The sequence below is a fragment of the Vitis riparia genome, chromosome 18 (assembly GCF_004353265.1).
Source record: "Vitis riparia cultivar Riparia Gloire de Montpellier isolate 1030 chromosome 18, EGFV_Vit.rip_1.0, whole genome shotgun sequence".
Lineage (NCBI taxonomy): Eukaryota > Viridiplantae > Streptophyta > Magnoliopsida > Vitales > Vitaceae > Vitis > Vitis riparia.
Genome location: NC_048448.1, coordinates 6,709,614 through 6,727,774, shown reverse-complemented (window position 1 = coordinate 6,727,774; position 18,161 = coordinate 6,709,614). Strand labels below are relative to the sequence as shown.

Here is an 18,161-nt window from a genome sequence, read left to right as displayed (position 1 = left end):
GAGCATTCATTTTGGCAAAAGCATATATTCAGGAATGGTTCCAGTTGAGCCAGTTAATTTTGATCTTTGCCATAATAAAACACATGGCTATGAAGGTTCCTATACATTGAATCATGAAAAACAAAATTTGATCATCTATGATTCATTCAAGAAATCCTGAATGGTATTAGCCTCATTTGATAGTTATTTGCCAGTCATAACGGCTTTATGCTTGGGAAAATCTAGTCAAAGCTCCGGATAGATGATAAAAGACAAAAATAAAATCCAGAAGTGGCTTTTTGCTTTTCAGAGGATGTCATCCCTTGAACTGGAGCATGACCTTTCTCTTTTCGTTGATAGTGATAACAGGGATCAACTTGAAGGCTCTCAACATTTCAAGGTTTTACAGTTTTCAAGGTGACATCCTAAGCCTGCAGAAGTATAAAACCATGATACCAATCAGGTGAACTTCATCCAGGGGAGTTCAATAAAGCCAACAAAAGTGTAAAACCATAAAACCAATTAGATTCATATGGCTTGAGAATACCACTTTGGATTGTACTTTGATCACTTCGCAAGCAGAATTTGATCTGTGGAAGTTTGGGGAAGTGGTACTAATTGTAAACAAATGGGTATAAGCATGAACAGCTCTAATTTGCAGTAGCTGAAGTTAAAGACAACATTTCCACCATCACCATTCAAAGCCTGAAGTCACAAAGATACAACCATATCAGTTAAAGCAATTTGTCTAAGGGAAACCCCCTGTAGGGATCACTAAGCTGCTTCATGATGACCCAACGGGTGCCTCCACCCCAATTCACTCTGTACAGCTAGAGACATTCCTCCTGCCCCCAATCCCATCGAACACCCATAAAAAAAGAGATTTCTATGCAAAGATAAAATAAGGATATATTGGTCAGGGTCACTTGTGCCCCTTCAATGAATATGCCTTGATTCACCAGAACTAGGATATGCATTGGGTTGGAAATTCAAAGCATATCACTTTTTCTTTTGGCATCATTTGGAGATGTCACAGTAGATCTTCCTGGATAAACAATGCCATAAAATAAAATAGCCGAAAAGCCTAAAACAACAAAATTATGCCTTCCAAAAATTTTTATTTACAAATCAGAAGATCTAATCTAAAATTAAATTTTAGATGGAAACAAACAACAAACACGCATATAAAATAACATATCAAAATAAGCACCATTCTCCCAACAATCGAAGCCCATTTCTCAGAGAAACACATGGAAAATGTGAAGATTCTGTCATTTCCATTTTTGTCCCATTTTTCACAAGAGACCAGCAAAGGGGAAAAAAGGAAATAAAAGAAGGGATCATCTGAAATGCTGGAAGGAACCAAATGCGCTAATTTCATATGCTTGTAATGGCAAAAATGGAATAGTCTTTACTTTGAGGTGGCTTCTTTTCCCCCCAAAAAGCCCCTTTCATTTGCTTCAACAAGTAAGGAAAGGAGTAAGATAAAATGGCAAAAAGAACCCACAGATTTAACAATGCTCACCTGACCAGCAACACATGAACCAAAAATAAACAGAAAACAAAATCCAACAGAAAGGGCAAAACCACATATAGAAGAACTATGTATTTTTTATATATCCATACGCCCATTTGAATCAATGGAAAATTTAGAAAAAGCATACATCATCATCATCATCTCATCATCTCATTAACTATATAAGGGCACAACATCCCTAAATACATACATATATGAAGCCACCAAAATGCTTCATTCATACACTGTGTTCCTCCTTGCATTTCCATGGATGACGATCGATACCCATTATCGATGACGAGTGGTGTGCTCCTCCTCCACCTCTTTTACAGTCTCGCAAAAAACGAAAACACGAAAAACCAAAACCCAAAAAAAGGAAGGAAAAAAAAAAGGAAGCAGAAATAACAAAAGGGGTGTGAGAGTTTTGTGAGTGAAAAAGAAAAAACTTTATATATAAATATATAAATATATATATATTGCCTGGCTCCATCCTGTCTGCCTTTAACCACACAACGAGGGGGAGGATTTACAGAGAGAGACTACATTTTACGCCTCTCATCTGAAAATGCACGAAAACGACCTTCGATTTACAAAGGTATGGCGAAATGGTACCTCATTCGGACCAAGGGCATTTTGTTCACTGGAGGCAATGAAAATGGAAGAGAAGAAGATTCCCTTGACAGCCATTGCAGAATGTAGAGAGAAACCTTCGGTTGCGAGGTTTGTTGGGCGGGGTTTTACGTTTAGAAATGAAGGAGAAAGAGAGAGAGAGAGAGAAAGAGAGAGAAAGTGTGTGTGTGTCTGGGAAAGTTCAGGCTTTTTGATTGGTATAGAGAGAACGTTTTGAGAGGCATTGGGATTTTGGATTTGGGAAGGCCGGTGAAAAGCCATTTTCAACTTTCTCTTGGCTTGCTTTTTCTGGTAGCACTCGCCGATTTGTCCCACCTGTGTATTCCCCCTCCTATCTGACCCTTTTGACCCTTCTTCTTATTTTCTTTTCTTTTTTCTTTTAAATTTTATTGTCAAGTGGAAAGTGGAAAGTGGAAAGTGGAAACCACCCCCCACCCCCCACCCCCCGACTCGCTCTCTTCTCGGTGTGTCACAATGTCACATGCACCTCCACTCTTTCATTAAGTTCTAAGCCTCCCAAGTCCCATCCCATACCCTTATCATATACAAAATTCGTGATTTTTCCATTCAGTCATGGAAGTTCCATTGATCTCATTACCCAAATAATATCATAATCATCACTCACATTATTCATACAGATTATTCTTTTGAGACAGCAGTAATTAAGAATGGCAATAGAGAAAGATCTTGGACACATCTTTCATCTTTGTGTTGGACTTCCCCCTTGGAAAAAATATTTTATTTTGTTCCTAATTTCAATTTTCAATTTTCAAATGGGAGGCACGATGGGAGTAGCAGACTTGCCTCCCTGTACATATTAGGAAATGGAATTTCTTAACCCCCCTTCTCATTTGGCCAAGCCCCGATAAGGATAGGATAGGATGCTTCCTACTTGATATAAAATATTCTCAACATTAGTTTAATAAACAGATTTATTTTTTATATTATAATATTTTATTTGATTAATTATAAATATATTAGAATATATTTCTAAATGTTTTAAAATAAAATAAAAATAAAAATAAACATTGTAAAAAATATAATAACTTTTTAAGTTAATGAAAACCCGAAACCAAATAAAATAAAAAATAAAAACGTTTTTAGAAAATAAAAATAAGAAAAATGTTTGCAAACCAAATAAAATCTAAAGTTTTAGCCACTCATATTTGATTATTACTTATCATAAATCAATGCATCATAAAAAAAAACAAATAAACCTTGCTATTATAATATTAAAACAAAATAAATAATTTTATGATGCTAAGCGTATAAAAGTAAACTTACAACACATGGTGGTCCAAGTATCATATTATTTTAGGTGGTGCCTAACACGCACAAACTTTATAATTTTTTTCTTGACTAATCTAAATTGATCCAAAATTTCTAGTACTAATTAGTGTTGTTATTTGGGTAGCAATAATATTAGTTCAACTTTACATGGGAAAAAAACACTTTGCAAAATTGATGTCCAAAAATCAATCAAGTATGATAATTTCATGTATCTATACGTAAAATTGTGAATTAAGTAATGGAGGCATTAGGATGGTCTTATAATAGAACTTGTTTGGTGGCTTTCACGCCCTTTTGGGTTTAGGAAATAGTAGTGGTGACTGGTGAGGTCCGTGAGGATGTGTAAAGCCCTCAATCATCAATTCATTATTTCATTGAAAGTAATTGGGCAATTTCACCTTTTCCGTGATGGAATGATGGATGTGGACCCTAAAGGCAAAAGTAAATTCCCTTAGGGCCGTAGTCCCCAACCAGCCTCTACCCCTCCAACACCTCCCGACCTTTCCAACAGAAAAAGACCACTCTCCTCACCCAAAACAAGAAGGGTTAAATGGGGATTGTACGAAGTGCCTTCCATTACTCATCCTTTCTTGTGTCGGCAAGCCTAATTTGTTATTTGGTAATCAACATTGATTAGTTGTGTACTTTCATGTCAACATTTGATTCAAACTCCAACCTCTTTGACAAGGAAGCTACTAATCCGCGTCTTCCTTTTCTTGTTTCACTCAATTTATTCCTCCCTTTTCCATTCACCTTTTGCTTTTGTATTTCTACTAAATTTTAATTAATTAAGTTGACACATGATATAGATTAGAGATTAACGCTAGTGAAATTAGTGAAGGAAAAGAAATATGAAGGATCCAACCACCCAAATGGAATCAGACAATTCCTAAAGGCTCCAACCAACCCCATCATCGCCCGAGATGGGTAAATGTGTGGGACCAACAAGAGGACGGACTAGCTGCCCCACAGAATTGTTGTCCCAAACGTGCATATTCATTCATTTGTATTTGACGATATTGATTGAATGTCAGTTTTTTTTTTTTTTTTTTTGCCTCTTTCTTTTATAAAAATAATACCAATGAAGGAAAAAAAATGGAGATGGGTGGGGTGGGGTGGGGTGGGGTGGGCAGATGAAGGGTAATTAATTAAGGTGTTAAAAATATTAATAAATGGTTGTAATGAGAGAGCCGCCCAGTGTGACAGACAAGTAAAAGCTGCCTTGGTGTTGTGCCTTAAACGTCACTGGTCGGTAACATTGAAAGAAGCTCAACCCTTGAAGCTCCCGTCCAGCTAAGCGCTTTCCTAATCTACTCAAATAGTACACCGTCTTTCCAGGACCATAAACGCTTCTGCCCAGCAAGAGTAGTAACTTATATTTATTATTGAAGGCTGTGTTGAACCACTTCGGTTGGCTGATCAGCTTCTATTGTAGGAATGGTGTCCAATTTAAAGTTAATGGCTAAATCGCTTAGCTGTTGTTGGTCATCAACAAACTTAAGGGGAAAAAAATGGGTACTTTGTTCTCCAGCATGAACAGAGCTACCATTGGCGTTTACTTAACTAGAAAAAAAATAAATAAAAAAATTCTAAAAGATTGTTGCAACTGATTCTTCTAGCTTAATTGAACCTAAAAAATTTACATGTCATAAATTACATAATCATATTTTAACTATTTAACCATTGAGTTAGTTGACAAGGATGTATCATAGGGTTGGCTTGAAGAAGAGTGAGAAACCTTTGTATGGATAAAGACTTAGTCATGGTATCACTAAGTTGATCTTTTGATAGAACAAAAGGATCTTCTAAAGATTTGGTGAGGATACGTTTGGTGTTCAAAGTAATAATCAATTTCAACATGTTTCACCTTAAAGTGAAGCGTAAAATTAGTAGTCAAATAGGTGGTGTTAAGGTTGTAACAAAATAATGTAGAAATAGTACACAAAGGAACTTTGAGCTTAATGAGAACTAATGGGATCTATGAGAGCTCCACAATAGCATTAGCTCATGCACAATATTCAATTTCAATGCTTGATTTGGAAACTACTTTCTCTTTACTTGAGGAATAAGAGACAAGATTACCACCAAAGAGAACTCAATAACAGCTAGTGTTGTGATGATCACATAGGCAACTTCCCTTAGCAACATTTGTGAATATCACAAGATTGAAAAGGTTAAAAGTTGTAAGGGATATGGCATGTAGGGAAGTGCCTCTAAGATGATATAAAACCCTTTTTACAACTTACCAATAGTTGGAACATGCATGAATTGACAAATTTTGTTGACAACATAGGCCAATTTAAGACGTTTGATAGTGCAGTATTGCAAGGCACTAACAATCTTTCATAAATGGAAGCATCCTAAAATAATTCTCAACAATTCTTTGTTATGAAGAGATAGAACATGATCAGAAGACATAGGAGTAGACAAAGACTTAGCATTGGTCATTTGTGTTTTTGTCCAAAAGATCATGAATGTATTTAACTTAATTCAAATGTAAGGAGGAACCACTTGAACTCACCTCAATGCCCAAAAAATAATTGAGGAGACCAAAATATTTTTTTAAAAAAATTTGAATTTAGATTAGTAATAAGTTATTACATAAGAATGAATCACTACCAATTTTAAGAATTTCATTGACATATATAAGTAATACAATCATAACATACTATTATTATAAAGAAACATAAAGGAATCTAACTTAGAGGTCTAAAAACCCTGCTCCAATCAAGATCTGCTTAACTTAGTAAACTATGCCCTCATGGGCTATTTGAGGCCTTAGAGAGATTTGTCTAATCAACAAATATAATGAGGTTTGATGGAGCATTCAAACCCCCATGATTGTGACATGAAAACAACTTCATCATGATCCACATTAAGTTATGCATTTTGCACATCCAATTAAAGAATGAAACAACCCTTAGATAATGCCAATGTTAAAATAAATTGAATGTTGGGAGGTTTAACAAACGTGTTGAAGGTCCAAAGTAGTCCATTCATTGAGTTTTATGAAAGCTCTTGGCTACCAAATGAACTTTGTATCTTTAATACTACCATTAGGTTTATATTTGAGCTTAAAAACTCATTTACACTTAAGTGAGAGGTTGTGGGACTAAAGTCTAGGTATTGTTTTTTGAATAAAGCATTATAAAAAATGCATTTTACTTAGCTTGCATAGCCAAAAACGCAATTGATATTGTTGTAGCTTGTTTATGAGTATAAGACTAAAAAACAAAAATATTAGTAGGACTAAGTAAAGCTCAAAGTTTATGCATACTATATTTTAAATGGTTAACCATAGCATTAATTAACTTAAAAAAGAAAATTATAGGTAGATTTGCTAGTTGTGAGGAAGAAGTATAATAGGATGGAAGATTTGAACCAAGTAGATATAGTAAATGGAAGCTAGAATGGTAGGTAAAATAAAATTAGATTGTTGAAAGAAAGGAGCTAGCGAGGATCAAATGAAGGTATATTACTGAAAATACTAAAGAAAGAGAATAATCAACAAATGGTAAAACTTGTTCATCAAAGATAAGAAATTTGGAAATGTAGAGTTCACAAAAGATTAATATCCAAACACAAATAGCTCTTGTGTTTGGAGCTATAGCATGAGAAAATACACCTAATAGACCAAAATAGTAACTTATGTTGATTATAGGACCTAAGAAAAGTAAAGTAGGAGCAATCAAAGACTTTAAGGTGTTTTCTCTCAATTCTACCATTTTGTTGTAGTGTATAAAAGCAAGAAACTTTGTGAGCAATACCATGAGTGAGTAAATAATTTATAAAAGCATGAAACTCACCGCCTCCGATTAGATTAGTTAGACTTGATCAAAGTGTTGTATTATTTTTTAATCATGACTTGAAGATGTAAGAAATGAGTGAAAGCTTTATTTTTAGTTTACAATAAATAGATTTAAGAGATGAGTATAATCATCAATAAATAATAAGAAATAGTCAACACCATAGATAGATTCTATTAGAGAGAGACATTATAAATCAACATACACTACATAAAATTGTTTTATTAATTAACAATTAGAATCAATAAAGGGTTTAATTGATAGTTCTGGGTCATTTGACAAGATTTGCAAACTAAATTAAAAAAAATAGGTTACTCATTACAAAATTGTAAAACATGGTTGACAACGGGATCAACTTGGTGATTTAAATGATAATGCCAAAAATTAGAGTTCTTATTCTGAATAACAAATATAAATAGAGTGATTGAAGTGGAAAACAATAAACCTGAATCGTAAGTTATTGAATATAATGAGACTTTGTAAAGACCTCGATCAAGTTTGCCTAGAAGAAGGATCTATTTTGAGAGTAGATCCTTAACAAAGGAAAAATCAACATAAAATTCAACAAAACCATTGTCATTAAAAATCTACTAACAATAACGTATTTTTGGAAATTTGTGGAATAAATAAAACTTTATATATGATAATAGGACAAAATTAAAAAGGAATGATAAATTGGCTAATATTGGAAATATCTAGAGCTTTGCCAACTAAAACCTTGCTTGTGCCAAGAAAATGACTAGTGTTGTTCAAGTTGGATAGATAAAGAGTAATGGAATGAGTAGCACCTATGTCTATATATCAAGAATTGTTAGCTACAATGTTTAGATTTGCAAGAAGAGCAATCATTTTTGTGAATTTTTTAGGGAGCAATAGTTGTAATCAAAGTGATGCCAACAATTCAAAGCTTCATATCTAAATTTCTTACAAACTTGACATTGAGGCTTGCCTCCAACAACGTTTTTAGATAGGTGAAATTTCATGTCAACATTTTCTTAAAACTTCATGTCAAGATCCTTGCTAAGATGGATTTAATTAAATAAGTTGTCATGTTGTTGAAATTTACCCTTCTTCTTGTTATTATTATAAAATGTCTTTATTCTTTTCAACTTAATACTCTTTTGATAAGTGTTCCTCTTATGGGTCTTAATCTATTTTACCACAATTGCATAATTTAATCTCTAATAATAATCTTAGATTTAATAAGATATATAGTGTATAAAAAATAATGTATATACATAATATATCTCATAAAATATCACATGCATATAATATAAATTTCAATTACATTTATTTTTAACATTTTTTATATGATAAAAACTCGATACATTTTATAGATTTTATTTTGAAAAAAAAATACGATCAAATATATTTTCAAAAAAAAAAGAAAAAAGAAAAAAAGATCATCTGCTTTTAAAAAATAAAAACTAAAAACTAAAAAAAGTTTTTCAAAACAAATTGAAGCTAATATTTTTTTAACTAAAATATATGTCTTTGGTTTTTCATTAACAAATTTATTGTGTAGGTTAAGAGGAAGAATTTTTGGGTTTGGCCATTTGCCAAAAGATTTTTCCCTTTGTCACTTCTGAATGGGGGGGTCCCAACTTTTTCAATGACATGGGAATGGGATGTCTCTACCTCATTCACTCCTCCTATACTTTAATAAGCCCTAACCGGAAAGCGGCATTTGCTTAAATAGGATTTTCAAAGACTTCATATGCCCGTTGGGATACTCCCTTCTTTCACTGCATCACCTATTTCTTTAATAAGCTAATTATAAAAATGAGAAGAAGATATTTCATACTCCTGGGATAGGCATATGGGATTGGGAGAGAGTATTGGGAAATTGAAGAAGACTAGCAAGCTGATAGCTGGCAGTGTTCCGAGACCTCGGGTGGAGAAGGAGTTATAAAGCAAAGGAGGAAACAAGGGAGGGACAATTGGATTTGAATCTCGATGTGATTGACAAAATGACATTGCAAATCCCGGAAGGTGATGCTTGATGCTTGTGACGGTAGCTTTCTTGATTTCGACGCATTAATATTTTCAATGTGTAAATCTCTAGACATTAGAGGTTTAGGCATTAGCTGCCACATCTGGGAAAGGCGTCAACTGACATGGGTTTGTGTGTGATATTGTGCATTTGCGTCATCAGTCAAGTGATTTGTAAACTTGGGCCAAGCCCATCAAAGCCCCTACGCAAGGGTTGAAGTTGAACTCATCAGCCACCCACCACTCCCTACTCCCACCTCATGGGGAGTGGGAGCTCTGCAGAGGGTTCAGGTGATGAATAACTGCTACTTTCAGGCCCAAAAAACGAGAGGGGGTGGGGGGGCGCGGGGGGGAGGGGATGCACCACTCCTATCTTATGGGTTTTGTTTTAAAGTAAACAGCGGTAGAAGAAATATGAAATGAATTTTGAACTATAATAATTGAAATAATAAATTTGGTCAAGCGGCATGCACGTCAACTGTTTGGGAAATTACATAAATGCGTACTCAACTCCCTCAAAACCACCTCAGCGTGGGTGCACCACTACCCTCCAATGCATCACACAATCATTGCAGACATAAAATAAAAAAATTGCACTTGCGGATCTGCAATTTTATTCGGTGCGTTACTAGTAGTCGAACCAGTAGTTATTGTTGTGGTTGTGTGTCTTTCAGATTGGCAAAACTATTGCCATTTCACTATGGATTGTCACTTCAGGCAGTGGAATGTTTGCAGTACCTTCACCAACCCTTTTAAAACCACCCCAACTAGGGAGCATGCACCACCATTCTGGGGTATAATACTCGCACTATCTTACTATGTTCTACTTGGTATTCATGGCCTGTACATTTTTTTAGTGCACTATGGATTGAAGTTCGGCTCGTCAACTTTTGACCCCACAATTACTAATTTACTACTAAACCGTCATCCTCAAAACCCAAGTGGTGGGACAGCGTCTTTGAGCAGTTTGTCTTGACTTGAATTGCAGGCAGTTTGTCTTGACTTGAACTGCAGGGACTTTGTACTTGAATGAAGAATTTTCATGAGTCATAGTGATTAGGAAAGTAAAACAAATTTGATAATAGATTTTAGAAAATATGGCCTACATCTGCTTTATGCTAGTGAATGGATTTTTTTTTGCTTCTTGGACATGCAGAAAGAAACTTCTTCTGAAAGCATTGCTTGTCATGCTAGTCTGTCTTCATTTTTTTCTATCTTTTTTGTTTCTTTTTTCCTTTTCTCGAAGCACTATCTTTGATGAAAGTTTCTCGCTTTTTATTTTGGACTCTCCACCATGCTAAAAGAAATATTTGAGTCTTATGAATCTTATTCCTCTGAGAGGAGGAGGACCCCATCTGCCACTCACGGAGTTGGATTCAGACGCATTTCTGCACACAAGGGCGTAAACATGTTTTATGCTTGTCACAATTTGGTGTTGGAATATGGCCGAAAATACCCACAAATTGATTACTTACTACTAGTTGAATTCGATGTTGTCTACTGAATCACTGAGTGATCTAGCTATTTCATAGGCAGTGTAGAGCTATATATTAATTCAGAAGAAATGGAAGCATCATGTCTAAAAAGGGGTTGTTCCATCATCCAAGTGGTGTTTCATGGCTCACTATCTACGGTGAAGAAAAGAAGCTTGGTCCTTCCATTCCAACAAAACAATCAAGCTCACATAGAAAAAGAAGAAACATTAAAAAAGGAAAAGGCTTCTGCTTCTGCTTCTGCTTGCTTTAGTGTGTCCCTCACCTGAATGAAGACAAGGAAGCTCATCAATCAAACAGGCCCATTCATCTTTTCCAATGGATAGCTTAGACGATGCGGGGCCATCCAACGAATCACGCATACATTTTAAATTCAGAATCAGGAACCCACTTCCACGCAAAAGGAAGCCCCTTGCAAATGGCAACCCTCCACTCTTCACCAACATCTCTGCCCTTTTTTGGAGTGTCTTTACTTTGGATCACTCTCGTGAAATGAAGAGGAAAGATAAAAGGAGAAAGAGAGAGAGAGAGAAAAAGATTTCTCAAAGGATGGATAATGATTTCATCTTGTGGGTCTATGAAAAATATAGATGCCGTGCGTTGCCCTCAAGCAGTTGTAGTGATTATTATTATAAAACCATGACGAGAGCAAATAAAAGATGTATACTAGTAATTAGGAGAGATACATATGAACACTTTGCTAAGCTGAAGAAAAGGAAAGGAAAATGGTGAAAATAACTTGAGAGAAAAAGTTTATTCCTGAGTAATTCTCAGAAGTTTTAGTGTTGAAAATAGCTTTTTTGAGTCATTTTCAGCATTTTCCTCCCTTCTGCTTCTACTTTCAATCCGAGCCTTGAAAGGAGATAGGATAAAAGAAGGCAAAAGGCAAAAGGTTACTCCAAGAAAAGCCTCTCATTAGTATGAGAAGGAGCGGTATATATCCTAGTGATGCTAGCTATACTATACAACTTCACTTCAACTCTACCATTACGAAGCCCCTGTAATCATAATTCAAATGGGTTCTTTGTCTTGGTGACATTGGACGTCTCTTTGGTCTTGCATGACAACTTGCAAGAATCGACTCTGCATGGGTCCGCCTCAGTCAACAACTGGGCAACCTCATTCATAGTTGGGCGAAGGGCCGGGCTGCTACTCGTGCAGCGGAGGCCAATCCGAAGCATCTGAAGCATCTCGTCTCTGAAGGACCCTGATAAGCGCTTGTCTAGAACCTCCATAGCTCCTTCCATCGTACCCACTTTGGTTGCAACCCAATATATGATATTCTTGTTCTCCCCAAACTCTGCCTCTACTGGCTTCTTCCCAGTTATTAGTTCCATGAGTACTACTCCAAAACTGTACACGTCACACTTGGTGGTCGCCTTGGATGAATATGCATATTCTGTCACAACCATTAACAAAAATGAATTCAACAATTCTGGTTCTACCAGTAAAATTAATTTGTGCTGTCAAAATGGTACCATAATGGAAAAAAAAAGTTGGATGAGGATAATACCTGGGGCCAAGTAACCATAAGTCCCCGCAATAACAGTAGTAGTGAAATCTTTCCCTCTTGCTTGCAAGACCTTGGCTATGCCGAAGTCTGCAACTTTGGGTTGGTAATTGATATCCAGGAGAATGTTGGTTGACTTGATATCTCTGTGAATTATAGGGGGCAACAGATCATGATGAAGATAGGCCAAACCCTGTGCAATCCCTAGAGCAATCCGATGACGAATGGGCCAATCCAAAAGGGTCCTTCCTCTGTGAAGGGCATCCCAAAGGTTTCCATTGGGCATGTACTCATATACCAACAAGCTGCAATCCGAACTTGAGAAGCAGCTATACAACTTGACAATGTTTTTGTGCCTTATGCTTCCTAGAGTCTCGACTTCGGTTTTTAATTCTTTGACTAAAAACAGCTGATCCTCTGAAGCAGAATCTTTTGTTTTTTGACTCCACAGCTTCTTCACAGCGACAACTTCCCCATTCCTCAGTTCAATTTTGTACACTGTGCCAGATCCTCCGTGCCCGACTATGTTCTTATCGATTAAGGCCTCAATGATCTCACGAGGATCAAAATTGATTCGATGAAAGCTCTTTACGGCATAAGAGAAGAATGATGAAGACATGTTCTCATCATGTTCCATCACAGCTCTTTGTTTGCTGAACCAACGCTTTAGAAACAAGACAACTCCAACAATAACAATCACTGAAGAAGCCCCAATGACCCAGATACAATTTAGCTTCTTTCGGTTGTCGGTTTGAGAACATATGGGGAAATTCGAATCTGAGGAATTAACATAGACCGAAACACAGAGATGTGGGTTGCCTGAAAAGCTTTCTGCCAACCCTCCTTGTATCAGTGAGAGAGGAATTGGACCAGAAAGCAGGTTGTTTGTAAAGTTGATGGAGTTTGGCAACAATTCAGAGAGGCTTTCTGGGATTTTCCCTGTCAAGCGATTGTTGGAGAGATCAAGAACATTTACAGATTTCAATGAAGATAGTGACTTGGGAATGGCAGAATTGAACTTGTTGCCTTGCAACAGCAAAAGATTTAGCTTATTTAGATTTCCAATTTCTGAAGGTATTGGACCAGACAAGAGATTGTTACTGAGATCAATCTTCACCAAATTGGTAGCTTGAGATATTTCACGGGGTAGAGCACCAGAAATCCTGTTGCTCTGAATGAACAATTCTGACAAGTTTCTAGCAGTTCCAATTGTTTTGCCAATTTGACCATTCAAATTGTTGAAACCTAAATCAAGGATTGAAACGCGGGGAAGACCAAGAAGCCCCTCGGGGATTGGACCCTCCAAACGGTTATTGCTCACTCTAAACCGTAAAAGAGACTCGCATTTTGCATAGTTCTCAGGTAACTTTCCAGAAAACATATTATCCAGGACAAGAAAATAGAGCAGGTTACCTCCCTTGCAGACCTCTGTCGGCAATTCACCAGATAGATGGTTTTCTGACAAGTCTAAAAGAATCATAGGCGACCATTGTCCCAGACTTCTTGGAACTCCTCCTGTCAGGAAGTTGTCGTAAATTGATAACATGGCCAAGGCTGTTGAGTTCCCAATTGCCTCCGGAATTTCTCCTGTAAGGCTGTTATTGTAAAACTGCAGGACCCGGAGCTTGGGCAATTTACATATGGATTCCGGAATTTTTCCAGTCAACCGGTTCACTGACATATCTAAATCGTTGAGCTCCGTCAGATTCCCCAACTCCTCGGGTATTCTACCAGCAATCTGGTTGTAATAAAGCTCAAGCAGTCGCAAGTTCTTCAGCAATCCAAGCTCTGCTGGAATCTGACCGTTGAGGAAGTTCCCACTCAGCTGAAGATCAACCAGGGATGTCATGTTCCCTATGGACGGTGGTATCTGGCCGTGTACCATGCATGTTGTCAAGATCATACTCTTGAGCTTTGTCAACCTGGAAATATCCTCTGGCAGTGACCATAAGTTGAAACCCTCATTTTCGTTGAAGCGTATGTGTTCAAGATTGGTGAGGTTGGTTATGGACAAAGGGAACTCGCCTGTGAAGAGGTTGTATGACAGGTCCAGAATCCGGAGAGATTTCATTGGCGACAGGTCCGGCAGCGTCCCAATGACTTGTGAACCATTCATATCAAGCTCTTCCAGGAGAGAGCAGTTGACAATGCCCTCTGGAAAATTGTCATGAAGGTCGTTGTAGCTGAGACGAAGAACCCGCAGCTGGGGCAGGTAAGAGCATACGTCTGGTGGAAAACGGCCAGAAAGTGACCACCCAGAGATGTCAATCACTTCAACATACCCTTCATCGTTGCATCTCACTCCACTATAGTTACAGTAAGACGTTTTTCCTGTTACATCCCAATCAGACAAGGAGTCCCCAGAGAGAGAGTTCTTCATTAGAGTGAAGAAGTGAGACTGGTTAGTTATGCTGGCTTGTGAGGGCATGGAGAGAGACACAAGTGACACAAAAAGGAAGAAAATACAAGAAAGAGCCATCGGAGAGAGAGAGAGAGAGAGAGGCTGTTGTTAAGGTGGTTATTGCAGAGGAGGGGGTGAAGAAGAAAAGCGGTATATAAACATGATGATTGAGGGGATCATTGGGTGCAGCAGTAATAAACCGTGATGATGAAAAAGGAGGTTCGTGCAGTGGCATTGTGATAGAGAGGTGCATATCTTTGCATAAAGAGGCTTTATGTTTATACCCACTCACCCAGGTAGAGAATAACATCAACCCTTTATACAGATAAGATGTTTATTAAACTGCATCCGATCCTAATACACCATCCTCTCATCAATATGTGAAATTCTCTTTCCATTGGAACTCGGATGATTACAACCCACATGAGGCTTTCTGGATCGTTACTTGATTTGGTTTCAGCAGACCATGACTCTGAAATCCTCTCATCAATATGTGAAATTCTCTTTCCATTGGAACTCGGATGATTACAACCCACATGAGGCTTTCTGGATCGTTAATTGATTTGGTTTCAGCAGACCATGACTCTAATATTTCTTTCTCTAAGGTTTTTGACCATGTATAATTAGTTTGCAATCTCACTTTCTTGATTCTATGTTGTTCCCCATTCAACCACAGTGATTATGATACTAGGTTAGCCCTCCAGTAATGTCTATGATTTGTCTTTTATTATTATTGGTTTTTGAAGAAAGTTTGCGACTTCCAATCGTTTGTAGCTTCTCTGGGTCCAGGTCAGAACATGAGACAAACAATTACATATATACAAATTTATGAGTTTTTGCCCAAAGAAAGTGACAAATTTGTCTCACTCTCTTAACTCTATCACACTATTTGCTGAAGTTGATCCAGAATTTGGTGAAGCCAAACACATTCGCAGGCTCGCAGCCAACCAGATAAACCTGGTATGCTGGTAGGAATTGGGACATACAGCTACATGCTTCTGTACCACTTGTACGGAAGCATACACCTTGGTAATCGTATAGAGGACTTGGTTGGCGACTGGGGGTTGATAGTGTGAAGTACAGGGTCCCACCAAGCTAATGGGCCTGATGGGCCTTAGTGGTGAGGAAAAGGGGGAAAATGAGCCCAAGAATGGGAATCTGAAGAATGAAGTGGATAGGGGTCCTCAATTCTGAATGATAGTGATGCAAGTGCAAAGAAAAGATGCCCACTCTCCACTCTCCAGTCTCCACGCCCCCGTGCCATTGATGAAATCCGACGTGGTAATCCCTTATTACTTGCTTTTTACCGACAAACTTCTTTTGGTTGTGCTAAAATGCGCACGACCTATCATCTCACATTAGCAAAAGCAACAGATTCTGAGAGATAGGATGCTTTTGCCCAAAGCTTGATTGACAGCCATTGCTTCATCAGGATGAGGATGGCCTATTTCCATGAGATGTAACAATTTGAGGATGGTAAAGACGCCTTTAACCCGCCTGGTTTGCCGCATCACAGCGCATTATAGCATGTCAATTCCCTTGCATTTCTCCTTTTTTGTATTCCGTGTAAAAGAAGAGAATATGGATTTGCTTTAGAGAGTCAATCCATAATCACAATTTGGAATATAATACTTGTAAAATTAAACAAGTATTCCATACTGGAGTTGGTGACATGGTGGAGATCCTACTATTAAAACTTTCTTTTATATCTATAATAGAGAGGGAGGGAGGGAGGGAGAGAGAGAGAGAGAGTTGTTCAAAGAATTGACGATAATATGCGATTTCAATGGAAAGGGCATATTCAAAGTGGAAACAAAGAAGACAACTCCTATTGGCCTAGTGGCATCTCAGGACCTTATCTTGTTATCTTAGTTACTTTTGAGAAGGGGATGACTTTCACATTGTAAATCAAGTGTAGAATTGTTAATGGCTTCCATCACCAGAAACTGATAGTCAATCCAATCACTTGATTTCTCTGTTGGTATGAGCTTCTTGACTAATCGTCAATGGCTTCCATCAGCTGATATGCTACCTCAAGAGGCTCCATCTCAATCAAACTAGATCAAAACAATTATGGTTTCTAAAGGTCACAAGTGTTGCCTGCAGTTAGAGCTCATGACCTTGAAGATTTGTTGCCGGGAATTAAAAGACCTGTCCAGTTTGACTAATCGATTCAAATGTTATTGATGAAAACTCGATACTGGCAATGTGCGGAGTCTACAGTATTCAGGTTGGATTTGACAGTTGGTTGTTGAATTCAATTTCAGAATCCATGTATGGGCATGCACTGAATTATTCAAGTTCTTTTGAGGTTTGGAATATGCTAGAAAAATTGTTCCTACAAAATTGAATAGCATCTGTTGGTATTGTTGTGATTAATTCTAAACATTCACATATAAGGCACAATCACCACAAAAATTATACCTCAAAAATATTCTCTGTTGCCCAAAATTTTCAAGATTGGCTTAGGTTATGTTTGGCTTTTGAAAGATTTAAAAGAAAATATGAGGAAAAGAAATTAAAAAAAATAGAAGGAAATGAAAAGTGAAAAAATAAAATAAAAACTAGATTTAGAACAATAAATTATTTTTAAATATTATTTTAAACTCATTTCACTTCCATATAAAAGATAATTGATGCTTTTAAGTTCATATCAACTTAGTCAAGTTAGTCTGGAATAAAATAAATATGAATTGTTTTAATTCTGATTCTTTTGGTTACAAAAAGAATGCTTATTCTATTACCTCTGCTACTTATGATTCAGTAGCTGGATTGATCCAACCTAAAGCTAGATCAATCCTCGAAGAAGGCATTTTGAACACTTAGTAAAAAAATGCTTCCTAAACCTTCCTAACTCCTTAAAAAAATTTCAAGAAAAAACAACATTTAAATACAAAGGTTGATTCAAATCCATCCTCCTCCAACCTCAACTACAAACCTTGGTCTCTTGACAAATTCAACAAATTGATCTCCATTAGCCAAGTAGTCCGTAGAAGGATTGGAAAAATCGAGTTATGAGACACTTAAAAAATTTGTCCAAAATTGGCAACCTAACTAAACACTAACAGTTTTCCTACTACATCTAGCAAATCCAAATATCCTCTTGAATCTATATTTTCTGACAAATAGGGACCTGCACCTTTGCTATCAACTTCATGCTATAGATATTATATTCATTTTGTGGATGATTATACCCACTAGGCAATTACACTTTGATGTATCCCTTGAAAGCCAAATCTAAATCCATAAATGTTTTCCTTCAGTTTCAAGCTCTAGTTGAGAGAATGTTTGACAAAAGAAAAAAAAATCAAAACCTTGCATTCCCTTTCTTTAATTAAACTTGTATGACTTTTAGACATCCTTGTCCATACACCCATCAACAAAATGGAAAACCTGAGAGAAAGCATAGACAATATTGAAAATGGTCTTTCCCTCCTAGCTCAATCCATAACTACCTTTCAAATTTTGGTGGGATTCATTTACAACTGCAGTTTATTTGGTAAATAGACTTCCAACATCTGTACTTGAACATTTGTCACCTTTT

The 18,161-nt window shown here is 36.8% G+C and overlaps 2 protein-coding genes across 4 annotated transcripts; both read right to left on the bottom strand.

Moving 5' to 3' along the window:
* Positions 1-9: 9 nt before the first annotated feature.
* On the bottom strand, positions 10-2,448 carry LOC117906359. Of its 3 annotated transcripts, none has more exons than XR_004649799.1 (3): positions 1,707-2,442; positions 527-684; positions 10-410 (listed from the first exon to the last, which is right to left on the bottom strand). XR_004649799.1 is itself a non-coding variant. In XM_034819355.1 (3 exons), the coding sequence occupies exons 1-3, from the start codon at positions 2,384-2,386 to the stop codon at positions 671-673; spliced, it is 405 nt and encodes a 134-aa protein (XP_034675246.1). In that variant the 5' UTR covers positions 2,387-2,448; the 3' UTR covers positions 432-670. The 3 variants fall into 3 exon arrangements, 1 of the variants encoding a protein (XP_034675246.1); XR_004649800.1 differs by having other exon boundaries at positions 530-684; XM_034819355.1 differs by lacking the exon at positions 10-410 and having other exon boundaries at positions 432-684; positions 1,707-1,818; positions 2,108-2,448.
* An 8,858-nt stretch (positions 2,449-11,306) lies between these two features.
* On the bottom strand, positions 11,307-14,788 carry LOC117905383 (receptor protein-tyrosine kinase CEPR1). The gene is made up of 2 exons (XM_034818307.1): positions 12,220-14,788; positions 11,307-12,105 (listed from the first exon to the last, which is right to left on the bottom strand). Exons 1-2 carry the CDS (start codon positions 14,693-14,695, stop codon positions 11,711-11,713), a joined length of 2,871 nt encoding a protein of 956 aa, XP_034674198.1. The 5' UTR covers positions 14,696-14,788; the 3' UTR covers positions 11,307-11,710.
* Positions 14,789-18,161: the final 3,373 nt, after the last annotated feature.